Genomic DNA, 25,721 nt, shown 5'->3' with positions numbered 1-25,721 from the left:
AACATCCATGATTTCCGCTTCCGGCACAATGCTCTCTCGTAATGGCGATTTTTAATCGATTTTTTGCGCCGAAACATCGATTAAATCGGATCGATTTTTCGAGGTCGATAAAAATCGGAATCGATTGCGATTGTTTGAGCCGAATTCGAATTATTGAAAAAAAAATCGAAATTTCTTACGTTAATGTGCCACATGAGACCTAGGTTCTGTGAAACCCGAGTTTCATTTCAAATTCAGTTTCAGTATTAGTTAAGTTTTTGGCGCCGAACTTGGAATTTCAAGTGTTTTAAAACCGACTTCCCAAAAAATCGATTTTTCGATCCGATTTTCAAATCGTATCGATTTTCCGAAATCGATTTATTTGAAAAAATCGCCATCCCTAGATTGTTCTCTGCTCGGGAACTGAGGCACATCCGCCACAGGAACCCGCGTTCAGCGGCGCAAGAGCCAATCAGACGCATCGATTCCGATTACTCGCAACAAACGCTTTCTATTGGCTGTTGATTTGCTCAGCGCGGGTTTCGATCGTTGATCGATAGTCAGTCTTCACTCGCACCCAACTCCATCGGCTTCTAAATCTGTGGTGGAGAAAAAGTTTTGTAACTGAATACTGTTTTTTAAGTGTTTTCCCTTCTTTTGGACGTGTGTGTTTTTCTGAACCAACATCCCGCAAACGTCATCCATTTTCGGTCGGAGTGTTACAAGTGTCAAAGTCAAAATTCGTCGCACATCCCCCGTTTCTTCGATCGATTAATTTTAGTCAAAGACCATTTAAAGTCCAACTTGTGCTCCTTTTCTATTGTTCGGCGTTTTTCACAAGCTAAAAGCGTTTAACTTCACTAGTTTTACTGGTGTGAATCTTGAACATATAATGCACGTTTTATCCGCCTTCGAGAGGCAAATTAAGAACATTCCGTGTTCGATAGCGGGCGCAAATTTTTTGCGATATAAGTGACGAGAATTTGAAGGGGGAATTCGCGTTTGGATTGACTGTGGATGCGGAGCTTGAAGAAAATCAACGGGATATTTTAATTTCCGTGCAGCGATCAATAACAGCGAAGGGGACACAAGAATGGATTACTTCGATAACAGAGATGATCTGGAGCTGCTAACTGCAAAGAAAGTTACCCAAGATGACTCTCCGATTTTGGAGTTTTACAAGGGCAAAAATATATTGATTACGGGTGGCTCTGGTTTTTTCGGAAAAGTTTTACTGGAGAAATTGCTCAGGTAAACGCGTTGACTTAAATTTTTTTTTTGGGTTCTTTTCGATTAGGTGCCTACCTCCAACAGGTGCAAAAAGCTACTGAAAAAAAGGGGAAAAAATTCTCTCCGAGAAAATGTTATTCGGACGGAAGAAAAAAAGACCAAACAATTAAAAATTAACAAGCAAACAAACAAAAAACTACGTAGGTGGCTGTCTTCTTTCAATGCTGTTTCTCTATCCTCGTTTTATTTTAATGTTTTTTTCTTTTTTCATTACGCGTCATTATAATGAGATGTTATACGAGATGCTTTTGCTGCAGTCAGTTTTAAAAAAATCTGGTCCAATTACATCCCCCCCCCCTCTCATGGACAGAGCTAGGGGGTAGGAGGCCTGCTCCGCAGATATCTACATGGCTCCTCACAAGCAATGTGAGGGATTTTGAACTAAATCGAGACTGCGGGACTATTCTAGCCCCGCAGGGGAATTCGGGGGTTTCCATAGCTTCGAAGGGAGTTCGAGGAGCCTCCCCCTGCCCGAAAACTTTGGAAAAATTGAGTCGTCTCAGGAGCATTTTTCAGCTATTCTCGTTGAAAAATTGATCCAATTCCAATTTCAAAAAATTAACGATAAGTTAACCTATTGCATTTTCTAATCGGGAACTTTCACTTTTTTTTGAGGGGCCAAGTAGATTTCTGGAGGGCAGGCCCCTCACCTCCCACCCCCCTGGCTCCACCTATGAGGGGGGTGTATTTAAAGCAGATGTTTTCAAAACTGGCTGGAGCAAAAACAAGACATGTAGGACATAAATGTTTCATGCTGCACGACTTTGATATCCTAAAACTACCGATATCAACTTGGCAAAATCATAATGCACTAAGAATCTTTTGTTTTCGTGGTAGTTATTTTAGTTTTGCTTTATTTTTTTAAAAAAAATTACCAGATAAGTACGTTGCCTTATCACCTCCGCTAATTTTATTCAAAGAGATCATTGCAAAATTATTAAAAATAAAGCTACCATCATGTTCACTTTCTCAAATCGATAAAAGATCTGAATTTTACAATATTCCACATGTTACTCGTCCAGAGGGACTGGCCTCCCCCCCCCCATCCGCCCCTCTTCACCGAAAAATATTCCCAAGATAGGAACGTAATTATTCGTGATTTTCAAAAAAATTTACTTTCCCTGGTAAAAATTGGCGATAAGAGCTGCGTTTCAAAATACCATAGGAATTCTTATAGCCGGCTAAAGAAGGCTACAGAAAATCATATAACTGGCTGTAGAATGCGGAGAAAATCATACGGCCGGGCTATACAAAGCGATACAAAATTAGGCAGCCGGGCTATAGTTCCTATAGCCGGGCTTTATACTTTATCGCCTGTCTGTTGCTTTTTCGCCATCGATTATAAGAGGATATAAGAAATTGTGTAGAAATTCGTGTGCTTTGGAAATCATTAAGTTTGATACGGAACCACCTTAATATTTACAAAACACACATTCTATTTTCCTTTAATACATATTTTTTTTCATCCATTAAAATGAGAATAATCCATACAGGATGTGCAAACATTTCAAAATCATGAGTTGAATAACGCTGACTCCGCGAGATTAAATATTAGAGCCTAACACAAAGCGGAGCGGCGACGCACTGGCACCTACAAACCTAACAGGGAGGGATACTTCACGCATTGCGCAACGCGTGAAGTATCCCTGTTAGGTTTGTAGGCGCCAATGCGTGTTTCGCGCTGGCTGCCGGCCTGCCACGGCGCTTGAAGCAACTATTTCACACCAGAGGTATTGCACAGTATCATACGAAACTGAAGGCGCTCTAATATAATAGGAATGGCAGGCATCCATCAAAAGCACGGAGCTTTCCTCGCAAAATAAATCAAGATACTATGGCCCAAAAAGAGAGCAGTGGTCCAAAAACTCACCAAGTCCTAGCATCCGTAATTATAGTGACGTGTAGCATACACGTACTTCATCGCCTGACTGTGAGTTGCTTAATCGCCATCGGCTATAAAAGGCTATAAGAAATTGTACAGCCTGCTACAGAAGCTATTGGAAATCTTACAGCCGGCTTTAGGTCTAAGTATGGTATTTTGGAACACTGATTCTACTGCCTATTTTTACCAGGGTTTGACCCCTCGTAAGAAATTTTTGACTGGAGTCTCCTCTCCCTACCTCTAAGTAAAATTACTAGTTATGCAACTGTGTCTACGTGATCTTAAACGCGGTTTCGGGAAACCGCGCTATTTCCCGCTGTTTTTCAATGCAGGTTAAACTCTAAATATGAACCGGTAGGTAGCTCTCTAATCAATGATTCAGTCAGCTCTAATTGAGGTTGGATTTTTAAAGGGTAATATCCACCAGTTTCCCTACCAATTTTTCAGAAGTTTAACCGAATAAACTCCGTTCAACTGAGATGACTCGCCCAACCTGGGTATGAAAGAAACCAGGAACCTTTCGTGGGGGGGGGGGGGGGGGGGGCAGAAGAGTACTTCATCAAAAGAGATTCAAGGGGCACAAAAAAACACTCAACGAAAGGGGGTCTGCCTGTGCCTGAGGGACGCTCCTAGCTCCAAAGGAGTGTTCGGGGACTTCCCTTGGCTTTGCAGGGATCATCGAGAAAGAAAGATTGGTAGAATTAACCGTTCCTTCACGCTGTATTTTACACAGCGTGAATTCAAAGTCAATTCTGCCAGAGGAATGGTTACCTGTACCAGTATATAGTAACATTTACCTTTCTTCTGGCAGAATTGACTGAATTGCCGCTGTGTGAAATACAGCGTGAAGGAACGGCAAATTCTACCAATCTTTTTTCTCGGTGATCCTCCGGAAAATCTTGGAAAATTGAGACGTCTCAGGAGCAATTTTGAGTTATTCGCTGGGAAAAATTGATCCAATTCAAATAATTTCACAGATGGAAGATATCGACGACCAAAGTGCGGCACATCGTATCTTCATCGCGGCGTTTCAAAATTTCCGCTCCTGTTTCATTTTGTCGAGGTGAAACAAGCAAACTTTATATTTTGAAAACAATTTTGAAGTCTGCAACGTCGCAAATGGAGATACGTGGTTTCACACTTTGGCCATCGACGTCGTCCACTTACTTAGCAAACTCCGTCACATTTCTTGGGTGGGGCCATTTTTTTGGGGAGGGTAGGTCCCCCCTATTTCCACCTATGAGTCCGTAAGTGACTCATTTATCCCTCAAGACGGGGTTAAATTAGTGCGTAAAGCTGCTGAATTGTTGGAATTACTCTTACAGGACATGTGGAGGCGTGAACAAAATTTACCTCTTGATGCGTCCAAAACGAGGCAAGACGCCTTCGGAGCGGATGAAAGAGCAATTCAACGATTTGGTATGTAAAAATTGAAAATATTATAGCTATAATATTATTGCTTATAATAATATTATTATATATTATTTGCTGAGTTTCGTTCCGTAAAATTGAACACTTCCGCAGCCTGACAGGAGCAATCTGAGATAAAGCGGTAGAACATTAGAGGAACTGAACTAATACAGTTGATGAACTGGTGACGAAAACTAAACGGTTCAATTGGATTACATTTTGCAAAAAGCAACAAAGAGCATTAATGTTGTGTAATAAAATTACTGAAATCATAAAAAAATTGAATTTTGAGTACAAAGGTAATTTTCATCTTGAATTTATAGTTTCTTGGAAGTAGGTAAAGATAAAACTTTTTTGGATGATCAGTTTACCCTGCTAAAAATGGTGAGTACAAATGAGTAGAAAATCTAAGTCATATGAATAGAATTTCAATTCATATGAATAGAATTTCAACTTATATGAGTATAGAATTTAACTCATATGAGCAGAATTTCTCTATTCACTTTTCGCCGACTCATATGACTAGAGATTTCAACTCACAGGAGTTCAGCGTTGAATCTACCGTGTCCGATCTCAGAAACTAGTCACCGCATCCAAAAAATTATAAGAGCAAAATGTACTTATTTTTCAAATTTACAATTTACGTCGGTGTCTCCTGGTCAAAAACACCACTTCTGAAGAAAAATGAAAAAAATTTAATTCATATGAGTTGAACTTTTCTGCTCTTATGGGTAGAATATTCTAGTGATATGAGTAGGATTTCTACTCATATAAGTAGGAAATTTTACTCATGTGAGTCGGCGAATTCTGAATAGCCCACTCATCATTTTTAGCAGGGGATATTTGCGAGGTAAAAAAAAGTTGCACAATCTTAGCGACAGCGGAATGCTCTTGTTTCCTTTTGGCAAAATGCAATCCAAGTCATATCCGTCCACCTCCGTATTTGGACGTATTTGTGCTAAAAGGAAGTATGTACCTACCCGGGGTTTTGCGTGGAACATAGTTCCATTTAGCATAAATACGCCCATTTATGCGTCGCAGATCTTCACATGCGGTCCGCCACCGACAAAACGCCGACGCATGTATAAGTAATGAGTTATCTTGGTCATCGACCTCAACCGTCCGCTCTCCGAACTTCCATTGACCGAACGTTAATATAAGTACAAGAATGATACTCTTTGCCTTTAAGATTCAAGTGAATATTCCTTAATGTTCTCGGAAAAAAAAGAAAAAAGAAAAAAAATAATACAGAGTGATGCAAGAGGAAACCGAAGTCAAATTGGTATTTAATCATCATTACTGTTTTTTTCATACTCAGTTTAACACCCCCCCCCCCCCCCCAGTAGCACAGATTGTAATGAATTACGGTAATAGGTACTGGTACTATGAGAAGTGCCTCAACTACCCCTATTCTGATCGTTCATAGAGCGTGATTACCCTTGCCCACGGGTGCAGAAAATTCTCGGCCTCCCCATTTTTCCGGCCGGCTCCTTTCTGGCGCATGATTTCACGATAATTCATTTTCAGGTATATTCAAGGCAATGAAACAAATTAATCGAAAAAGAACATAATTGTCATTGGGAATCGTCTTATTTGCGCACTTGCATAAGATTCATGCAAGAGAAATTTGCATCACTGAAACTTCTAGACCGCAAAAGTCCTGTCGGTTACAGGGCCGGATTTAGGTGGTGGCCACGTGGGCCGCGGCCCATGGCGGTAAATTTAGGGGGCGGCAAATGTTGCAATTTTTTCAAATGTAAGTATCAAAAAAAAATCGGATTCAAGAAAAAAATTACAAACGAGAAAAGGCGACAAAATCTCTCATTTCCTGAGAGTTAAAGTATAGTAATTTCTAATTTGTTCGTCTTTCGGTGACACAAGAGACAGCGCCTTTCATTTGTCTAGTTGAGAGAGAGAGACCAAACACGCAATTTGGCCTGGAGCGGAACAGCGCAGAGAGCAATGATGACGAGGACTTGAGATGAAAAGGAGAAGCCCTCGGCGCGCCAGTCAGCATGAAAGACATATTAGCGCCTGCAAGACTCTATGAATACTTCACGCATTGCGTCAAACGTAGTGCGGTCAGCAGCGGTTGGCGTGAAACTCACAGTGCCTACAAGACTGCATGAATACTTCACGCATTGCGTCAAAAACAGTGCGGTCAGTAGCAGTCGGTGTGAAACGCATAGCGCCTACAAGACCATAACGCATTGCGCCAAAAACGGAGCGGTTGGCGCGGTGGCGGAAATTAAAATTATTAAACCATATTCATATTTATTCTTTCATAATTTTTTCGTTCATTTCCTATAAACGAAAGTCCTTGTCCACTCGGAGATAGGTTTGCGGAACTTAACTTTTGCGCAAAGTTCCAGGAACTTTTGCTAGTGTTGACAGGGCTTTCACAAAAAATGTGCCCAACATGAGTAAACGAGTCTTATGCACCCCTCCTCCTCTGGCACGTTCACTTGACGGTTTGTATCGATGTTTCAAAACGAATGAGAAGGGGCGGCAAAATACAAGCGGCCCATGGGCGGCAAGTGAGTAAATCCGGCCTTGGTCGATTACGTAGCCAACACATAAGATTCTACGGTCTAAAAGTCTCTAAAACGATAATTTCTCACAATTTTTTGCATGAATCAATGCAAGGTCACAGCTTCAAAAGATTTTCAACGACAGTTGTATTCCTCCTCGATTAAATCTAAAAACACTAAAAACCAAACTGGCGACACTAATATTCCCATTATCGTGAAATCCCCCTTACACAAATTGCGGCGAGTTTGTAATATACATTTACCTACGCAAATTTCACAGCTATTTTCGAATTAAATGCGCGATTTTAACGCTAGTGCGAACTGGCATTTTTAAAGCTTTTCCCTTTTTACGCACGAGCGGGGTGTGATCATGTCTGGAAAGTTTCTGCACCCCTGAACTCTAGTGAAAGAACCCCTTGGAAAAACAAACTACAGTGAAAATGGATACAACGACCCTCCAGGGACCGACCAAACTCGGTCGTTTTATCCGATTGTCGCTATAACCGATACTCAAGTACATTGAATAAATGGGATTTCAGCCATGGGCCTGACCAGATTGCAGGTCGTTATAACCGATTATGTCGTTATAAGCGATGTCGTAATATCCGATTCCCACTGTAGTTTCTAGCTTTATATGTTTAATTGGCGACCTTGGCTCCTGGAGGCACATGATTCTATCCTATTAATCATCAACTCTCTATGTTAAAATTCTTTTGCTCTCTTATTATACTTCTATATCCTGTTATCTACTTGTCTTTTTTATGTCTCTACCGTTGTACTGCTGTATTCTTTTTGTCAATAAAGGTCTAAAAAATATATATATGTTTAATTGTCCAACAGCTCTTCGAAAAAATGAAGGAGCAGACTCCGAACTACCTCTCGAAAGTGGAGCTAGTCGAGGGAGATATGAGTGAAGACAGAATAGGACTCTCTGATGCAGATTACGACAAATTAATGCGAGAGGTGCACATTATATTCCACGCCGCGGCGTCGCTTCGAATGGACGAGCATTTGCGATACGCGTATCAGACAAACGTAACCGCGACCAAATTTCTTCTGGAAATGGCTCGAAAAATGCCACAACTAAAGGTTTGTGTCCCGAAAATCATCCAGCATTCGCCTAAAAGAAGGAAGAAATCTCGATCGGTATCTTACCTTTAAAATAAAATCACGAAAGAAAAAAACCAATGACAAGGGCAAATAAAGTTGAGCAGTAAAAGTACTGACAATGAGTGAAAGACAGAACGTTAAGAGTCGTCATGGTCTCATTTACAGCTGCGACTAGTACAAAAATTCTTTTAAAAAAATGACTGGCGACCGTTTCTCATCGAAACGACAGGTATGCGAAAATATGTAAGCATGCGACAAGATCGCATTACAGGCAGAAAGGGGACCAAACGCGATTACGGTGTTGTAAAAATTGTGCATTTTAATCTTCGTTTGGGAAAAATGCATAGAATAGTAAATATGGTTGGACCGAGTTTAACAGAAAGGAACCAAGCCGCATCAGCTATTGCCAAGTTTAACTGGGCAATTAAATTTTTTACGAGAGGACATTTGTTCGGGTTTCCTTGAAAATTTTAAGGAATTTGCTTCGTACCATGGAGAATCTTCACTGAGATTTGCACGAAAATCCACACAACCGTTTTCATATAAAAAATTAAATTGCCCAATTAAATTTGGAAATAGCTGATGTGGCTTGGTTCCTTTCTGTTTAACGCGGTCCAGTTTTCATTTGTTTCCCATAAAATTGTTAATTTTAAAGTATAATGATCGCGTCACTCTCATTATTGCACGTACATATATTTGGTATTTTTTAAAGAAAGAAAAAAGTTGCAGGAGTTTGAAAATACTTAAATCGCCTTGGTTTCCTTCTGCAAAATACGATCCACTTGAAAGAAGCGTGACCTGGAGATGTTTTTTCACATATTTCTGGCATAGCCATGCATGGTGTTGCCTTCGGCAAGGATATGCTCATCAGAGTAACGCTCAACGCATAACGTCTCCCTGGTAAAAAAGTGGCGATAAGAGCTGCGTTTCAAAATACCATAGGAATTCTTATAGCCGGCTAAAGAAGGCTACAGAAAATCGTATAACTGGCTGTAGAATGCGGAGAAAATCATACGGCCGGGCTATACGAAGCGATACAAAATTAGGCAGCCGGGCTATAGTTCCTATCGCCGGGCTTTACATTTAATCGCCTGACTGTTGCTTTTTCGCCATCGATTATAAAAGGCTATAAGAAATTGCGTAGAAATTCGTGTGCTTTGGAAATCATTAAGTTTGATACGGAACCACCTTAATATTTACAAAACACACATTCTATTTTCCTTTAATACATACTTTTTTTCATCAATTAAAATGAGAATAATCCATACAGGATGTGCAAACATTTCAAAATCATGAGTTGAATAACGCTGACTCCGCCAGATTAAATATTAGAGCCTAACACAAAGCGGAACGGCGACGCACTGGCGCCTACAAACCTAACAGGGATACTTCACGCATTGCGCAACGCGTGAAGTATCCCTGTTAGGTTTGTAGGCGCCAATGCGCGTTTGATCGCGCTGGCTGCCCGCCTGCCGCACCGCAGCGTGCCACGGCGCTTGAAGCAACTATTTCACACCAGAGGTATTGCACAGTATCATACGAAACTGAAGGCGCTCTAATATATTAGTAATGGCATGCATCCATCGAAAGTACGGAGCTTTCCTCGCAAAATAAATCAAGATACTACGGCCCAAAAAGAGAGCAGTATTCCAAAAACTCACTAAGTCCTAGCATCCGTAATTAGTAACTTTTAGCATACACTTTATCGCCTGGCTGTTGCTTAATCGCCATCGGCTATAAAAGGCTATAAGAAATTGTGTAGCCGGCTATAGAAGCTATTGGAAATCTTACAGCCGGCTGTAGGTCTATGGTATTTTGGAACACAGATTCTACTGCCAATTTTTACCAGGGCTGAGGCGCGAGGCGCTTCTAGGGATAGGACCGCGAATCGATCAGGGGGCGTACCCCCTGGTCACAAATAAATCAAAAAATTTCGTCAGGCCACCACAAACAACAATAAAAATATTCTATTGTCTCTGGAAGAAAAGAGGCAGAATTGTTCTCATCTCTTGGCCGGTCGTCTGGGTGCCTTTTGATTTACCTTGCAGGTGTCTTTTAGGTTCGACTGCGCTTGAGTCCTATTATTGGCTTTGCCGTTTTAAACTAATGCAGCTGAAGAGCGCACGAAACTAAACAGCTCCATGGAGCCGTCCTAGGCACGACAAAAGAGTGCGTAAAATTAGGACGAGATAAATCTTTTTTAACGGCTCTTCAATGATTTTCTCTCCCTTTGTGTACATTATTCATTGATAAGAAGTAGATACGAACTTCAAGCAATGCAAAAAACGATTAAGAGATTGATTGAAATAGATTTGAAAAACCCCATTTAACTTACAAAAATAAAAAGAACAGTTAGAGACGAATATCACGAATTCAAACGAGAACGCCTTCAAGTCTTCATGATACCCTACGCTTCGCTGCGGTGTTAATTTAGTTGCTTATGACCTAACCGAACCCATCCTAGGTCGCTATATCCCGTAAGTTTCAGTCATGAATGCGAAGGGCATAGGTACGTGTTGCCACACGACTAATCAGTCATGATGAGAAATATTGAATGAAAAATATGATAAAAAATATGGTTCTCATTCCCTTCCACAGACATTGAAGTTTAGATAGGATACTTTCAGACGATTCTTTGTGTGATATTTTTTCTCTGTGATTTTCTAGTCTATGATTCACTTTTCGACGGCCTATTCGCATGCTCATAGAAAACACTTTGGAGAAAGATTTTATTCCACTGAGTTGACTTCCGAGGATATTCAACAACTTTTTGAGAATCTGGATGATTGGCAGATTGGCGCTATCACCTCTAAGTAAGCAACAAATTTGAATTTTTCACAAAAAAATAAATATTTTTATAAATTTATGAAAAGAAAATAAACGAATTAAAATAAATAAGTGAATAAATTCGAATTTCAATAGGTACTTTTTGTGCTAGGAGGGTTCAATAAATGAGAGTTGCAATACAGCCATGACTCCGTAAGTTTTTGCTGTTTTCAAGGGGATTAGAAGCTTGCAAAATTTGACTATGCATTGTTGGTAGGTACTTGTATCTTAATGTATCATTGAACCCTTTCGGATTAATTAATTTTGAAGTCGATATTCTGTTCTTTGCACAAGTATAGTTTTTTACTTCAGCAAATATTTGAGCCCTTTAAGTAACTGAACCATAATTGTCAAAACATGCAGCCTCCTTGCACTTCAATTTTAACATTAACTTGACTTAGAGTTGTAGGTAAGTGGCTGAATACATATGGATACACAAAAGCATTGGCAGAGAATATGGTGCAAACTTATCGGGAGAAATATGGCCTACCAGTAGCTGTTGCTCGACCATCAATTGGTGAGTTAAAGACTAGATATTTAAGTTCACTTACGACAATAGGAGTAAGGTCAGAATTTCCGCAAATTCAACCTTGGCACCGAGTATAATTTCTTAATTTCATTGAAATAATAATATATTTTTTACGATAAATATCGACCTTAGTCAGTAGGCGCCTGAAATGTTTATCATGCCTGAACATTAGGAATTCCTCCAAGATGGAATGAGGACTCTCCCATTAATGTGTGAAATGTCTCTAATGAAGTCAGAATCCTACCTACCACTTTTTAAGAGTTTTTAAGGTATTTCAAAAAATGTTTGACCATATGCTCACTGTTATCTCATGAATGATTCTAATTGGTGGTGAATTCGTACAAATCTTGAAAATGTTTCATTGTTACTCCGAATACACCCAGGGCCGGATTAAGGGGGTGGCCACATGGGCCGCGGCCCATGGCGGCAAATTTTGCAATTTTTTTAAATGCAGGTACAAAAAAATCGGATTCAGAAAAAAATTACAAACGAGAAAAGGTGACAAAATCTCTCATTTCCGGAGAGTTCATTAATTTCTAATTTTGTCGTATTTCGGTGAAAGACTGCGAACCTTTAATTAGTTGAGTTAAGAGAGAAACCAAACACGTAATGGGCCTGTTGCATGCAAGAGATACAGCCGCGCGATTAGACTTTTCAGAGGTTAAATGACACGAAAATTACGATGGTCACATTAAAAAAGTCTGAAATACACTCCTTACTACGCAATTTGCGTTGTTAGGAACGCGCTTTTTCAAATTTCCCGCGTCTGGGGGCAGTTTTCTAATCACCGGAAACGAGCAAACGGCGGGCTCGGTGATTTCCGGAAGATGTCGAGTCGTTGTTGTTGTTGTTATTTTTTCCTTCAGTTTGTTTACAAACCCAACGTGATCTCTTATAGTGGTCCATATACGCTTTATGCGGTAACCAAATCGATCAACTTTTAAATATCCGACGCAATCCTTCTACATTTCATTTCACGATATCACGAGCTCCGATTTTTAGGTTATGTTGTCAGTTTTAGTTGACCGGAAATAGCCGCGAGTTGCCGTTAATTGTTTCCGTCAGAAAACTGCCCCCAGACGCGGGAAATTTGAAAAAGCGCGTTCCTGACAACGCAAATTGCTCAATAAGGAGTGTATTTCAGACTTTTTTAATGTGAGCATCGTAATTTTCGTGTCATTTAACCACTAAAAAGTCTATTCGCACGGCTGTATCTCTTGCATGCAACAGGCCTATTTGGCCTGGGGCGGCGCGGCGCAAAGAGAAATGATGACGAGGACGTACTTGAGATGAAAAGGAGAAGCCCTCGACGCGGCGCGCGGCATGTAACACATATTAGCGCCTACGAGACTGCATGAATACTTCACGCATTGCGTCAAACACAGTACGGTCAACAGCGGTCGGCGCGGCGTGAAACGCACAGTGCCTACGAGACTACATGAATACTTCACGCATTGCGCCAAACACAGTGAGGTCAGCGCGGCACGGCGGCGGAAGTTAAAATCACTGATTCACATTTATGTTTGTTCTTTCATAATTTTTTCGTTCATTCCTTATGAATGGAAGGCCTTGTCCACATAAAGATAGGTTTACGAAACTTAACTTTCGCGCCAAGTTCCGTGAACTTTTGCTAGTAGTGTTGACAGGGCTTACGCAAAAAATGTGTCCAACACGAGTGAACGCGTCTTATGCACCCTTCTCCCTCCGGCATGTTCACTTGATGGTTTTTATTGATGTTTCAAAATGAATGAGAAGAGGGCGGCAAAATACAAGCGGCCCATGGGCGGCAAGTAGGTAAATCCGGCCATGAATACACCATGTAAAATCTGAGTGCAAGGAGCTTTGAAAGAGGCCTATTGGCATGTTTGCAATAAAAGCCTATAGGTATTGAGAAGAAAATGTGTGTAGTTGATATTAGATGGAGTTTTGTAAAACAAATAAACTGAATACTCGGAAATTTCAGGCAACAAAAAAGAGGGCCATGCTCGATATTTTTTCACCAAAAATAGGTACCTTGCGACAGGTTTTACACGAAATCACTATAAAATAATACTTCATCCGGAAATTTTGCCAACTTCTTGAACCATGGTTCTTCAATGATTTCACCTCGGCTGTCACGAATTTGATACTATCTACTTCTTCCTTTGCAACTGTTTTTAGTGGTGAGTACCTACAAAGATCCGGTGAGAGCTTGGATCAACAATGTTTATGGCGCTACAGGTGTTCTGGCTGGTGCTGCTTTGGGTGTTCTGCACACATTCTACTGCGACAAATATAAAAGAGCAGACCTTATTCCTGTTGATTACGTAATACATGCATCCATAGCAATGGCATGGCAGATCGCCAATCAAGAGTAAGTTGCATACTAACGTTATATTATGTAACAAAAGGTACAAAATAGGCCTCATCATAAAGGGTTATCGACGTATCACCGGTGAAATTACAGGGACGCTTATCTCACTTATGATCATTCAAAATCTCTGCTCCTATTTTATTTAATTAAAGGAGAATGAGCCAACCCTATTCCTTGAAAATATAGATTATTCTTCACTCGGAGAAAAAAAATCGGGGAAACTTAAAGAAAGGATGTGGAGTATTTTTCCATTTAAAAATAAAGTATAACAGGAAGTTTGCAACGTTGCAAACCAAGATACTGGGTCCGCTGTTTCATTGGCCATACTTCACGCCCATAGACCACCATACTCTTGACAATTGCATCATAGATGCTTCTTTTTCTACTTGAGCTGCTACTGTTTTTCAAAATTTCCTCTCTCACACATCAGAGCATATAAGAAGCCTTGGGGGCCAATCTGCTATGAAGGTACAAAATTCTAGGGGTAAAATTTATTCAATAGTTCACCCAATCTCCAAAAATATTTATAAATTTTAAAGTTTGCTGAATGATAGAGCTACTGAGGGGTTTAGGGAAAGTCAACAAAATGGAAATAACCTAAATAACATTTAAGTCAACAATCATTTCAAGAAAAATTACAAAATTAACAACAGCTATAGTTCCATGGGTCATGCAAACACTTTCACATGCTGCAAGAAATGTGCTGTCAATGGATATTCCAGCTACTTGGGTCCCACTTTGCTTTTTCGTGAGAGTTAATTAGGTACTCACTGAAAATATTTTTTTGCTGAATGTCATCCATAAATCAATACATCCTTATTTTTATTCATTCAAGGTTAAAGCCTGGAAAGGATCCAGTTTTCAATTTGGTATCTACTCACTATCACAAAGACTTAACATGGGATAAATTCATGTGGTTTAATGAAAATGCACATGTGCAACAACGTCTGGAGGCAACTGTGGCGGTGTGGCCATATTCTTTCAGACTAGAGAACTGGAGACTTAAATACGAAATCGAATGCGTTCAGATGCATATCATACCGGCCATAATTTTTGACACAATGCTCAGGTTGGCTGGAAAACCTCCAATGTGAGTACATAAATTTCATCATCCGTTTCAAAGTAACTCAGAGAAACATTGGATGGATGAGTATATCAGTGTTTTCTAGATCAAGGTTTTTCATGAGCAACTTTTTTTTTTGGAAAATTAGCTAAATTTTTATCTATAATTACCTGATAGAATTTGTCAGGGAATAAAAAAATGGGTAACCATATCTGACTCCAGGAGAAAGATACAAAGTTAAAAAAACTGAGGAATCCATTGCAGACAATGAGGTTTCCACTGCTACTTCAAATTAATGAAAATATTCACAATATATTGCCTCTGAGCAACAAATACGAATGAAGGATGAGTAAACTACTTCATAAAGTCATCCTGTCATAATTTCAACATTTTTATGCTCAAAGGAATTACATTTATATGAATTAAACCAAAAGGAACTACAAAATGGGCAAATACTAAAAACATAATTCCTATTGATTATTTTTTTTTTTTTAAACTTAGATTCTTTTCGTAAAAATACCTACATACATTTATTTCAATTCTGGATGAGAACATTCTTCAGAGAAAATTTTAAGATCAATATTTTAATTTTTCTATTTGAAAATCTTTGAACTGAACTGGCTCATCTGAAAAACACTTATGTGCATAGGGAAACAAATGGCACATACGTTGTTTCTAAACTGGGCCAGATTTATAGTTCCAAATTGCAAAATGCAGTCAAATTTTTCATTAGGTAGCTAGAGGAGAAAAAAAGGTACGTTTCTTCTTATGAGGAACTTCCAATCCTTTAAATGAACTCTGTAAACGGAACTGCAAAAATACTATTGGCGGTCTCTCTTTCTTAGCATACATTATTGCAAAAAGAAAAGAAGCAAATTAGAAAATGGAACGGAATCAATTCTACAAGCTTCTTTAATATTACTGATTCATTATATGTTTCTTTGTTTTCTTAAGAATTGTTTTAATTTCTTGTTGAAGGTTGCTGAGAACTTTCAGAAAAGTGATCAGTTTTGTGTCATTTTTCTATCCTTATTGCCAAAGAGAGTGGGACTACGAAAGTAATAATGTTGCTGAACTGAATTCAGAACTTACACCATATGAAAGGGAGATTTTTCAATTTGACATTAAAAAAGTTGATTGGAATGATTTCTTCTGGTACTACATGAGAGGTCTGCGCTTGTACGTTGTGAAAGATGATATGAGCACCTTACCCGAAGCTCGAATTAAAAGTAGAAGGTTTGTATGCTTTTCAACACTATTACATATGTATAAAAAATGAAAAAATAAAACTTTGATCCCTATCAAAAAGAAAGCAAACCAATCAGATACAGATTAATTTTTGGAGTTCAGACTATAAATCTTTAAACGCTATTTTTATTGGAAACTTACAGTCTCCCCAAGTAGCAGTGATCGAGAAAAATAGCGATTTTATCGGTTGATTATCGCGATTATATCGGTGGCAATTTATCGCGATATTATCGAATAAAAAATTGCGATTTATGGCAATTAAATCGCTACACATCACAATTTTTTGTTCGATAAAATCGCGATCAATTTTCGTCGATAAACTCTAGATTAAATTGCCATATATCACGATTTTTGTTTCAATAATATCGCGATAAATGGCCGGGCGATAAAATCGCGATTTTATTGCAACAAAATCGAGGATAATCGCTCAGATGTTGATGATCATAGCGATTTTATCGCCGATAAAATCGCAATATATCGCGACTTTTCCGTTGAAAAATGCTACTTGGGTCTTGAGCTGTTGAACATTCCAGAGAGGTAATTTTTAAAAAAGGTATTCCACTTCAGAATTTTGCTAATTGACAGATATTTATAGGTACGACTGAAGAGCGCTTCATTTCATGAGAGGAGATATTGACTGAATAAGGGGTATCATTTCCTCAGCTCAACTAGCGCTCTTGAATGCTTTAAGAATTCAAACTAAGAATTTAAATTTAGGCACATATCTCATAGATCTCAAGGGCTGCTGAACCTATCATATTCAGCAAGAACACAAATACTTCATTCCTAGTTTTGCTGAGGACCACATCAACTTAGGTTAGATGGGTCGTGTACAGTGAAAACTGTCTACAGTGACGAGCAAAAGCATAGTTTTTCTTTGTGCTCTTTTCCTACCTTGAACTCAAAACTGAAACATGATGCAACCATTCTTTTTTAATTTTAATTAATCAATGTTGTCTTAAGGGGCTCAATGCTCAAAATGTGAATGTGGCACTGTGACAGCAGGAGTCTCTCTATCCTTAAGTGCATTTAGCTACTTCCATAATATGCTGGCATTTTGGCTTCAGTATGCATGTTCTTCAAACTTTGAAGTGATGCTGTATTGAATGATAAAGTGTGCACCTGGTCTAGGACATTCAGCACACTTAGATCATAAAATCAAGAAAATTTCCTGAAATTACTAATAAATACATTTATGGGTAAAAATGGATAGGAATTCTTGGAATTTGACTCAGTGCTCAGATAAGGAAGAAAATCTTGGAAAAATGTATGATGCTTTTGCTCAGCTGTATATGGGCATATAAACAAAAATCCTCACAACCTGTTTTTTGTTTACAGGAAAAAAGTGTTACATAAGGCTCTCCTGATTTCAATTTATGCATTCCGTGCATACGTAGTTTACCTGGCCGTTTCTTTCATCTGCAGTTGTATCAAATCACGATTCATTGTGGTGTAATTCAATAATCAAACAACTACTGAGATACGTTTCTCTTTATCAACAGCCTCAGGAATCATCGTATTTAATACTAATACTTAAAAATTCAGGATAGGCAATTTTTAGATGTCATAACAGACATCTGTAATTAAAGCAACATTTTTCTGACATCTTAAAGGAGCTCATATAGCATAAACAGCTCATTGACAGTTTCCTCAAAAAAGAGAAGCACAAGTCTTGTTGTTCAAAAAGTATTGGTTCAATAATCAGCTCAATTATTTTGTGCGTTTACTCATCTCCTAGGGGTTGTCTAAGATAAATGAACAATTTTCTGACCAAGTCTCCCAGTATCAACCTCTCTTACAAGAAGAGGTGACGATAAGTTTCTGCGCCTCAAGACACCTAAATATACCCAGAGCAAGACACCCAAGACTCTTAAAAATACCTTTTTGCTCATGGCTTGATACAGAAATACTTTAAAGATTCAAGGGTTCCTGAAAACCTTCGGTTTGTAGCAATGTTAGGATGGTGAAGTTAAGTTAGACTGAGTTCTTCTGCTGTCATGTCTATTTAAAGCTCTTCAAAATTCTAAAAGATTCTCAGGATAATTTAGGAAAAAAACGAGAGTGTCAAATGCACTGGCCCTCCATCTTCATCCATGTTTAGCTTTCAATGTTGTTGTACAAATATTCAGATGTGTTTTTCTCAGAATTTTAATGAGTTATATTCCTACATTCTCCCCCCCCCCCCCCATTGATGATTATTTAACTCCAAAAAATATTACGAAATGTTAAAGAAATAAACTACTCTTTATGAAAAGAGCACAGGATCAAACCCACTCTGTTAAAGCCCTACTTTCCCAATGAAAAGTCAGAAAGTTATGTGATTTCCCTAGAAATTGTAAGTAAACTGAAATAAAATAATGGATCGTTTTGAACTGTGAACCTTGGCGATTAAAAAAATTCGGCTTCTCAAAAAATGCATGTTCTACCGCCTATTAAAGTAGGATCAAAAGATACAGAAGAAATTTGTCTTGCATAATTCGATGGGTAGGGCTGAATTATACTGGAGTAAAACCTCTTCAAAACCTCCTATAGCCATTAGGTATTTATGTACTATTTACAAGACATAAGACTCACTCAGATTAAGCAATTAGCGCCTAAGGATACTTAATTTTACACCTCTAATTGTAAGAATAAATAAAGTTGCATTTATTCAGAAAATCTCTTGATGGTTTCCTTTGTATTTAAAATTCATACATAGTTTTACACAAGTACTTTCAAGCAGAGATTTCATTTATGTATATAAAAGCTGTACAATTAATGAAACTTTAATCATAATCGTGATTATTCATTTAATAGTAACTGCAACCTATTAGAAAAATTAATCGCAATTAATTTCAACTCTTCACTAAATTTTAAATTCAAAATTCTTACCACGTTCATTCAACTTTGCGTCATTTCTTCAATAGTAAGTTGCTCTCCTCTAAAAGTAAAAAATTGCACTAGAATATTAACAGACTTAGGGAAATACCTCCACTTCGCTGCAACTTATTGTTGATGATTAAGATTTTTTGGATACTTTTAGCAGAGATTGGCGCTATGTGTTATAAAGTGCATAGGGTCGTAAGAGGGATGAAGGAGCTATTGTCACCTTTAAGTATTTTCAAGCTCCAAATTTAAAGGTTTTTATGTAGCACTAGGTGCCGTTTTCAACATAATATTGATCCATTCCGATACATGGGTACCTGATGTGAAATAAATATTTCATTTCGTCTTTCACGAGTGTTCTAACGCGTAATTTATTTGGTCTTACCGTTTTGTGTTTTTAATTATTGATCAGATACTTTAAAACACTACATTTATCACCTAAGTCATGCAAAACTGCTGTGATCACACCGCCACACTCTATCAAAAATATAAGAAAATGTGTACCCGACGTCCGACGACCCCAAGATTTCGATTTCACGAGACAGAGCATGACCTTAGTTTGTATTCTATGTATAGAGTGTAAAGAGTAATACAACTCTGGGTAATTTTTTCAATTATAATCAAATTTTAGTTGAGCCTAAAATTTCTTTGCTGCATAGCTCAAACAAAACAACTCTCTGCTTGATCCTTCCAAGAAGAGAGAGAAAAGATTAAATAAGAACAGTTCCTTCCTTATGGAACGATGAGAAAAATATTTTTCATTCCATTTCTTTCCCTTAAAGTAATATATTTCAATTATTGACCGCAGAGGAATCATGGTTCATATTGTTTGTAGGAGTACTTTCTAGATAAATTAACGAAAGTATGGAGTCGTTAACTTCCTGGCTTCACTCCAGTGAAAAGGATAAAGTATGACAGGTTAAAAATTTTCAAATTCTTGAGAATTTGATGTCTTTTTATTATGAAGATCAACTGTAGTTTGTACATTACCTCTTTTCATAAATACATGTTCGACTGAGTAATGGATGATGAATAGTGATAATTCTTAAGGTTTTTATCGGTTTTAAGTAGTGAGCTAAGTTCTGGACTAGTATGGAAGAGATTGAAAAGCGGTTGAATGCTCTGCGAGTCAATGTGTAAGGAATCTGCGTAACAGACATAAAGCACTGCTGAGATGTCTAGAATTTCACAAAACGATAGAACTGGAACAAAAACCAAAGAAAAAAACTTGTAAGACACCAAAATATTGGAGTATAACTTTGAAACTTTTCTTAAACATACATTTATCATCCCTTCAAATGTGCCTTTGAGATGAAGAATTCAAAAATGAGTTTCAAGAGATCCTTTGTTGGGAATTCAGAGAATTTTCCTAACTAACTAACTAACGCCTTAGTAGTAACTTCTTCAAGTACAGGAGGAAGTATGTCAATGGTATTTTTTTTCTTTTCAGTGAAAAATAAGGAAGATAGAGAAGTACACTTATTTTTCAGATTTTTGGGCTCAATGCATAGGTAAGATCTTGCCATGTGTGCAAAGTATCTAAGAATGAAGAAATTCTTAAGGCTGAGATTGTGATAACTTATTTTCTTCAGAACTTCCCACACCACTTTCTAGGTTTCAGGTTTCAAGAGACATCTTGTTCAACCCCGCAATATTAGAATGAAAGAAGATTCTTCAACCTCCGGTTAGTAGACATTGAAAAGGCCTTGCATCAGAATTTGTTTCTTAGTTCTCCTTACGGACTTATTCAAGGAAAAACAACCTGCATACTTGCTGCTTATTTTCATTGTTGGTAAGCAAAAGGTTGGTGCTACCCTGTTCCTTTCTATTTCCATGCTGCACATAGTGAGAGATGGAGTAGGTAGTTTCTAGTCTAAGCTACTTTTATAGAAATGGTAATACTTACACTTATTTATGGTTCCGCACCTAAAAACGTAGGAACGTAAAATATGTACGTAAAAATGACCATTCTTATTGTAATGACACCCAAAAAAGTGACAAACACCCCCAACTTATTAAATTTATCACAGCATTTTTTTCAACGACTAATATATTTCAGTACTCACCTGACGCAGGAACACCTATTACAGTGTTTGGAATTTCTAACGGTGGAGCTTTCACTGACTCTTTCCATGTACATGTCTTTAAACTTCGAAGAAAAGAGGGTGGTAACAGGTCAAAGTTATCACATCTATAATATGTGTTGACAGCGGAACCCAAGATAATTATCTGCGAGGCTCCTTTAATCCATGGTGATAGCTAGACAGAATAAAAATACCATGAGTTTGGAGGGTCAAAAAATTACCAAAAATTAAGTAGATAAAACATAAAAGGGAGGGGGGGGTCTCAGCTTCTGCGGGGGTGCTTTATAAAAAACGATGAAAGGGGAGGGTTGGAATGGCGGTGAGCCTTATATGAAGTATTCAATTGCCGAATAAAAATTATTATGAATGACAAAACGGAGCAAAACTTGGTTCGCAAAGTGAGCCCCCAGTCCTTGGCTCCGGTTTAGGGGAGAGATCCTCCTTGCAAGCTGAGCAGCTAGTATATATTTTTAAAGTTCTAGGCAGTTCTTTGTGAAGGTTCTAAAATTAGTGACTCCTCTAAATTTTATTAACATGTACATATTTTTATCTAAAACTAATTCAACATGCAGCTACAAGGACTTTCAAAAACTTTATTTTATTCAAAGAATATCAAAATACTTTCATTAATCATCCTCAATTGCTTTATTCTATAAAATTTGAGAAGAAGAGTATAAAGGTAAGAAAAATCTCCCCGCCTAAGAATTCTACTTTGACTTACGTAAACATTCATAATTGTTTTTACTAGTTTTGATTTTTTCAAGGAAAATTATTTTCCAATACATGGCTTACCATCTCTGTGATTTGATTGGCGTACTCAACAGGAACATTTGAACAAACACAAAGTAGAACAGACTCTTTCAGTTTTAGAAGTGTTGCATAAGTTCTCTTCGGACTGTCATCACTGCTATGGATTTTAGCTACTTCACATTGCTTAGAATCAACCAGGAAAAATTGAACAAATTCTATAAAAGAAAATGAAAGACAGCTTATAAAAGATTCTTTGTAAAATAAATAATATGTGATACAACTTTTGAATTGACTTGAAATTCATGCTAATTAAAGTAAGACTATTTCACCCTTGAGTTAAAGAAAAGCATACATCCAGTGTCAAGTGCTTCGAGAAAGATGAAAATTGGCAAAAAAAAAAAAAAATAAACGAAAAGGGGGGCAAAAGTCAAACTCAAAAGAATGAACGGCTTTACACTATAGTTCAGGTAGCTAAAATTTTCAGTTCAGTGGGTCACTGGCACCCATTTTATTTAAAATTCATTTTCTGAAGGCATGGAGTGAACTTGGTTTCTAGAAATTTATTCAGATTTTTTTTAATCCAAAATGACAAATAAACCCTGTGTTGAAAATGGCAAGAATTGAAAATGGCCTATTTGAAACAATAGTTTTAGCAGGCGCTGATGACATAGCTAGACGGGCAAAGCAGCATTTTCTGATTGGCTAAACTCATCTCTAGGCTTCCTATTGCTACGTCAACTCTACACCCATCTTACCCGTCTATTGATGGGTAGGATTTTGATTTGATTTTCTCCCCTTGAGAATGATTTCTCTTGCTAAATTTCTTCACAAAATTTTACATGGGAATTACTTTCTTACAACTCTGCAAAAATTCCTTGTCTCTATCTCATTAGCCGGAAAGATCTGGTTTTTGGCATTTCTCTTGACAATTTTGGAAAACTCTTTGTACTATCCTACAATAGGCGAAAGGCTAATGTTTCACCTGTATCAGTCCCACACAATTCATACCGTGCCGTTTATAGGGCATTTCAGAAGCTCAGAGTTGTGTCAACGTAACCAATTTCAAGATACTGATCTACGTTGCCAAACTAAGGGAAAATGCTTGTGAAAATTTGAATGTTGCCAAATTTTCCCTGAAAAATAATTATTTTGGTAGAAAGTTATGCATATTTTTCCTCGAAATGTTTGGATATTTTAGATTAGATTGAGAAAAAAACTGTTGGAAAAATTATAAGAAAAACATTTACACTTTTTCCAATCAATGTGTATTTTATCAGAGGAAAAATGGCAACACCTGAAGGTTCATATGGGTGCTTCTCCTTAGCACCACAGTGCGGCCAATATAAAAAACCCACAGAACTTATTATATTGATGATTGTCAGAAATAATTGCAATGGACCACTAGACAAGGTACGAATTTAAGCAATCTGATACATGTTTCTTAACCAGAATTTTACGTAAAACACGATTCTTACAACGAAAATTACTGAAACTAACTTTTAACGAAGATATGAATGTTTTTATTACACATTGGTTACGAGGAATTTGAACTGCCTGCTCACAAGAAACTCAAAGCTCTACGTGAGTCAAATCGCGCACTACAACGGTTTCAGCAAGCTTCTCAATCGAGCAGTGTTCATTTCCCACCAGGTGTTGTTCAAACTATAAGCAATTTGCTATAGCGGAGCCAAAGCGTCAAGATCAAGGTTGCCAGATTTTTATATCGCAGAGGCGTTCATGATAACGTTTAGCGCGTGATGTGAATCACGTAGAGCATTGAGTTTTCATGAGCGGGTGGTTTCAATTCACGCACCAAGAATTATTAAATATCTTCCGAAGGAGTTGATTTTGGTAATTTCCGTTGAGCGCATTGTGTTTCACGTAAAATTTAGGTTTAGAAACACGTATCAGAATGCTGAAATTCGTACTTTGTCTAGTGGTCTATTATGCTATTGTATCTGAGGGGCAAAAATGGAGAGGCTAGTGCAGCCTCTGTTTTCATGTCATAGATGCTAGTATAGAATAACAAATTACCATTTGCAATTTGTCCATCAGCAATAATTAGAGTGTGATAAGAGGAATCTTGTTCTGCATTCTGAGTTAGGTGTAATCTGTAAGAAAACAAGAGTATCATTTGTAGTTCATGTGAGCAACATTAATTTTGGTGACCAATCAAACAATAAGTAGCAGACTTAGGATTGTTTGTTGTTTTATTCATTCATTTTCAAGAAGCAATAGTCATTAAGTCAAGACTTAACAAAATTTTTCTTTGCCAAGTGAAGCTGATACTTCAAATTTTGTGAAAAAATGTTATGTATCTTTCTTCCACAAAAATAAAAGGAGGAAAGGTGCTACGTAAAGAAGTTTTGAAATAAAAATGTTTGTAAAAAAAAAACATTATTTTGAAGTCCTTACTCAAAAAATTTCATCACAAAATTTTAAAAACCTTTCAAGCGTAGAATTTAATTATCCTGATTGATTAGCGAAACCCAAGAATCTTGCATAAGAACAGAGAGATGAAATGTTGCAGTTTTACCAATTTTAAGCTGTCCTTACTTTGCTTCAGCAGATGCATCATTTTCATCATCACTATCCTCATCATTCCAAAAGGCCCTTGAAGACTGCTGAATCACTTCACCAAAAAAAGAAACGCCAGCCATGCTGCAAGCAAAACAATATTAAATGTTGGCATATTTACATTCAGTTGTTTTGTGTAGTATAATAATAAACTAGGAGCAAAAAGGTACCAGACTCATGTTCTTGAAAAAATTGAGTTGAAGTGTTTTTAAAATCCCCAATAACGGTTCTAGGCAATTGTATAAAAAATTCGGTTACAGCATTTGGCATTAGTTATTATGAGCTACAGAGTTCCAAAAATTCTGATTGAAATTGGTTTCAGTGAGACTGGCATGCATTTTTCGCTAGAAATCATGCTAAAATGGGGCTAAATACCTTCCTGCACTGGGGTAGGACATGGACATTGAAAATATAAAAAAATTGGACAAAAATTTTGAACATCTAAATCAGGCTTTACAGTCGCCTGTGGGCCAATTATTGAAAGTTTAAAGCAGTCCAATGAGACAGCGAAACAAGATATATTGCATGGTTAATATGGGGCTATGTCTTGCCAACATAGTTTTAATAATCAGGCCGCTGAAATGAGCCAAGCTCTGGCTAATGTTCCACTGGTACTTAAACGCACGGCTTTGACAAGCTTTGACAGCTTAGAAAAGTTGGAATATATGACAGTGTCTTAAATGGGAGGGTATGGATTCGATCAACATGAATCCATCGAAAAATGAAAACATGAATCGATCGACATGAATCAATCAACACCGATTCGATCACCAGTTAATTTAAAAACACCCGTGTTGATTCGATCAATATGAATGGATCGAAAAAACAAAACGTGAGTTGATCGTTGTGAATCAATCGACCCTGAACCCGTTGACAAAGTTCGGTCGATTCGCGGGCCTGTCGATCGATTCACAGGTTTGTCGATCGATTCACAGGTTTGTCGATCGATTCACAGTTGTCGATCGATACACGTTTTCATTTTCCTATCTATTCATGTCGATTGAATCAACACAGGTGTTTTATAATTAACTGTCAATCGAATCGGTGTCGATTGATTCATGTCAATTAATTCAAGTTTTCATTTTTTGATCAATTCATGTCGATCGAATCGACACCGGTTTTTCAATAATTGGTCGATCAAATCGGTGTTGATCGATACATATTGATCGAATCCATACCCTCCTCTTGAATATATGAAATACGTCTGATAGACCCTGATTAAGG

The 25,721-nt window shown here is 37.7% G+C and overlaps 2 protein-coding genes across 6 annotated transcripts in view; one reads left to right on the top strand and one right to left on the bottom strand.

Annotated features, from left to right (window-relative positions):
* Window positions 1-25,721, bottom strand: part of PSMG1 (Proteasome assembly chaperone 1) — a 36,321-nt gene that overhangs the window by 10,207 nt on the left and 393 nt on the right. For 2 of the 5 annotated variants that reach the window (XM_019058261.2, XM_072296170.1), the window contains 5 exons: window positions 24,477-24,581; window positions 23,955-24,031; window positions 21,963-22,135; window positions 21,153-21,345; window positions 20,021-20,288 (listed from right to left, as the gene is read on the bottom strand). In XM_019058261.2, coding sequence (XP_018913806.2) covers window positions 20,083-20,288; window positions 21,153-21,345; window positions 21,963-22,135; window positions 23,955-24,031; window positions 24,477-24,580 — 753 coding nt within the window. In that variant the 5' untranslated portion in view covers window position 24,581 and the 3' untranslated portion in view covers window positions 20,021-20,082. Of the gene's footprint in view, window positions 1-13,514; window positions 13,821-20,020; window positions 20,289-21,152; window positions 21,346-21,962; window positions 22,136-23,954; window positions 24,032-24,476; window positions 24,582-25,721 lie in introns of those variants that run through there. The other 3 variants (XM_019058266.2, XM_019058263.2, XM_019058265.2) reach the window with 3 other exon arrangements.
* Window positions 308-18,881, top strand: LOC109041824 (fatty acyl-CoA reductase wat). Its single transcript, XM_019058258.2, has 9 exons — window positions 308-1,230; window positions 4,477-4,570; window positions 7,933-8,181; window positions 10,870-11,015; window positions 11,430-11,545; window positions 13,718-13,910; window positions 14,746-15,000; window positions 15,952-16,209; window positions 17,560-18,881. The coding sequence occupies exons 1-9, from the start codon at window positions 1,073-1,075 to the stop codon at window positions 17,675-17,677; spliced, it is 1,587 nt and encodes a 528-aa protein (XP_018913803.2). The 5' UTR covers window positions 308-1,072; the 3' UTR covers window positions 17,678-18,881.

Source organism: Bemisia tabaci, chromosome 2, assembly GCF_918797505.1.
Source record: "Bemisia tabaci chromosome 2, PGI_BMITA_v3".
NCBI lineage: Eukaryota > Metazoa > Arthropoda > Insecta > Hemiptera > Aleyrodidae > Bemisia > Bemisia tabaci.
The sequence above is the reverse complement of the archived record's forward strand: the minus strand, read 5'-3'. Positions and strand labels throughout refer to the sequence as shown.

Excerpts from the sequence above, each read along its gene's own strand:
- LOC109041824 (XM_019058258.2), top strand. The coding sequence starts at position 1,073 with ATGGATTACTTCGATAACAGAGATGATCTGGAGCTGCTAACTGCAAAG. Across the intron at positions 4,571-7,932 it reads AAGAGCAATTCAACGATTTG|CTCTTCGAAAAAATGAAGGA; the intron begins GTATGTAAAAAT and ends ATTGTCCAACAG. Across the intron at positions 8,182-10,869 it reads GAAAAATGCCACAACTAAAG|TCTATGATTCACTTTTCGAC; the intron begins GTTTGTGTCCCG and ends GTGATTTTCTAG.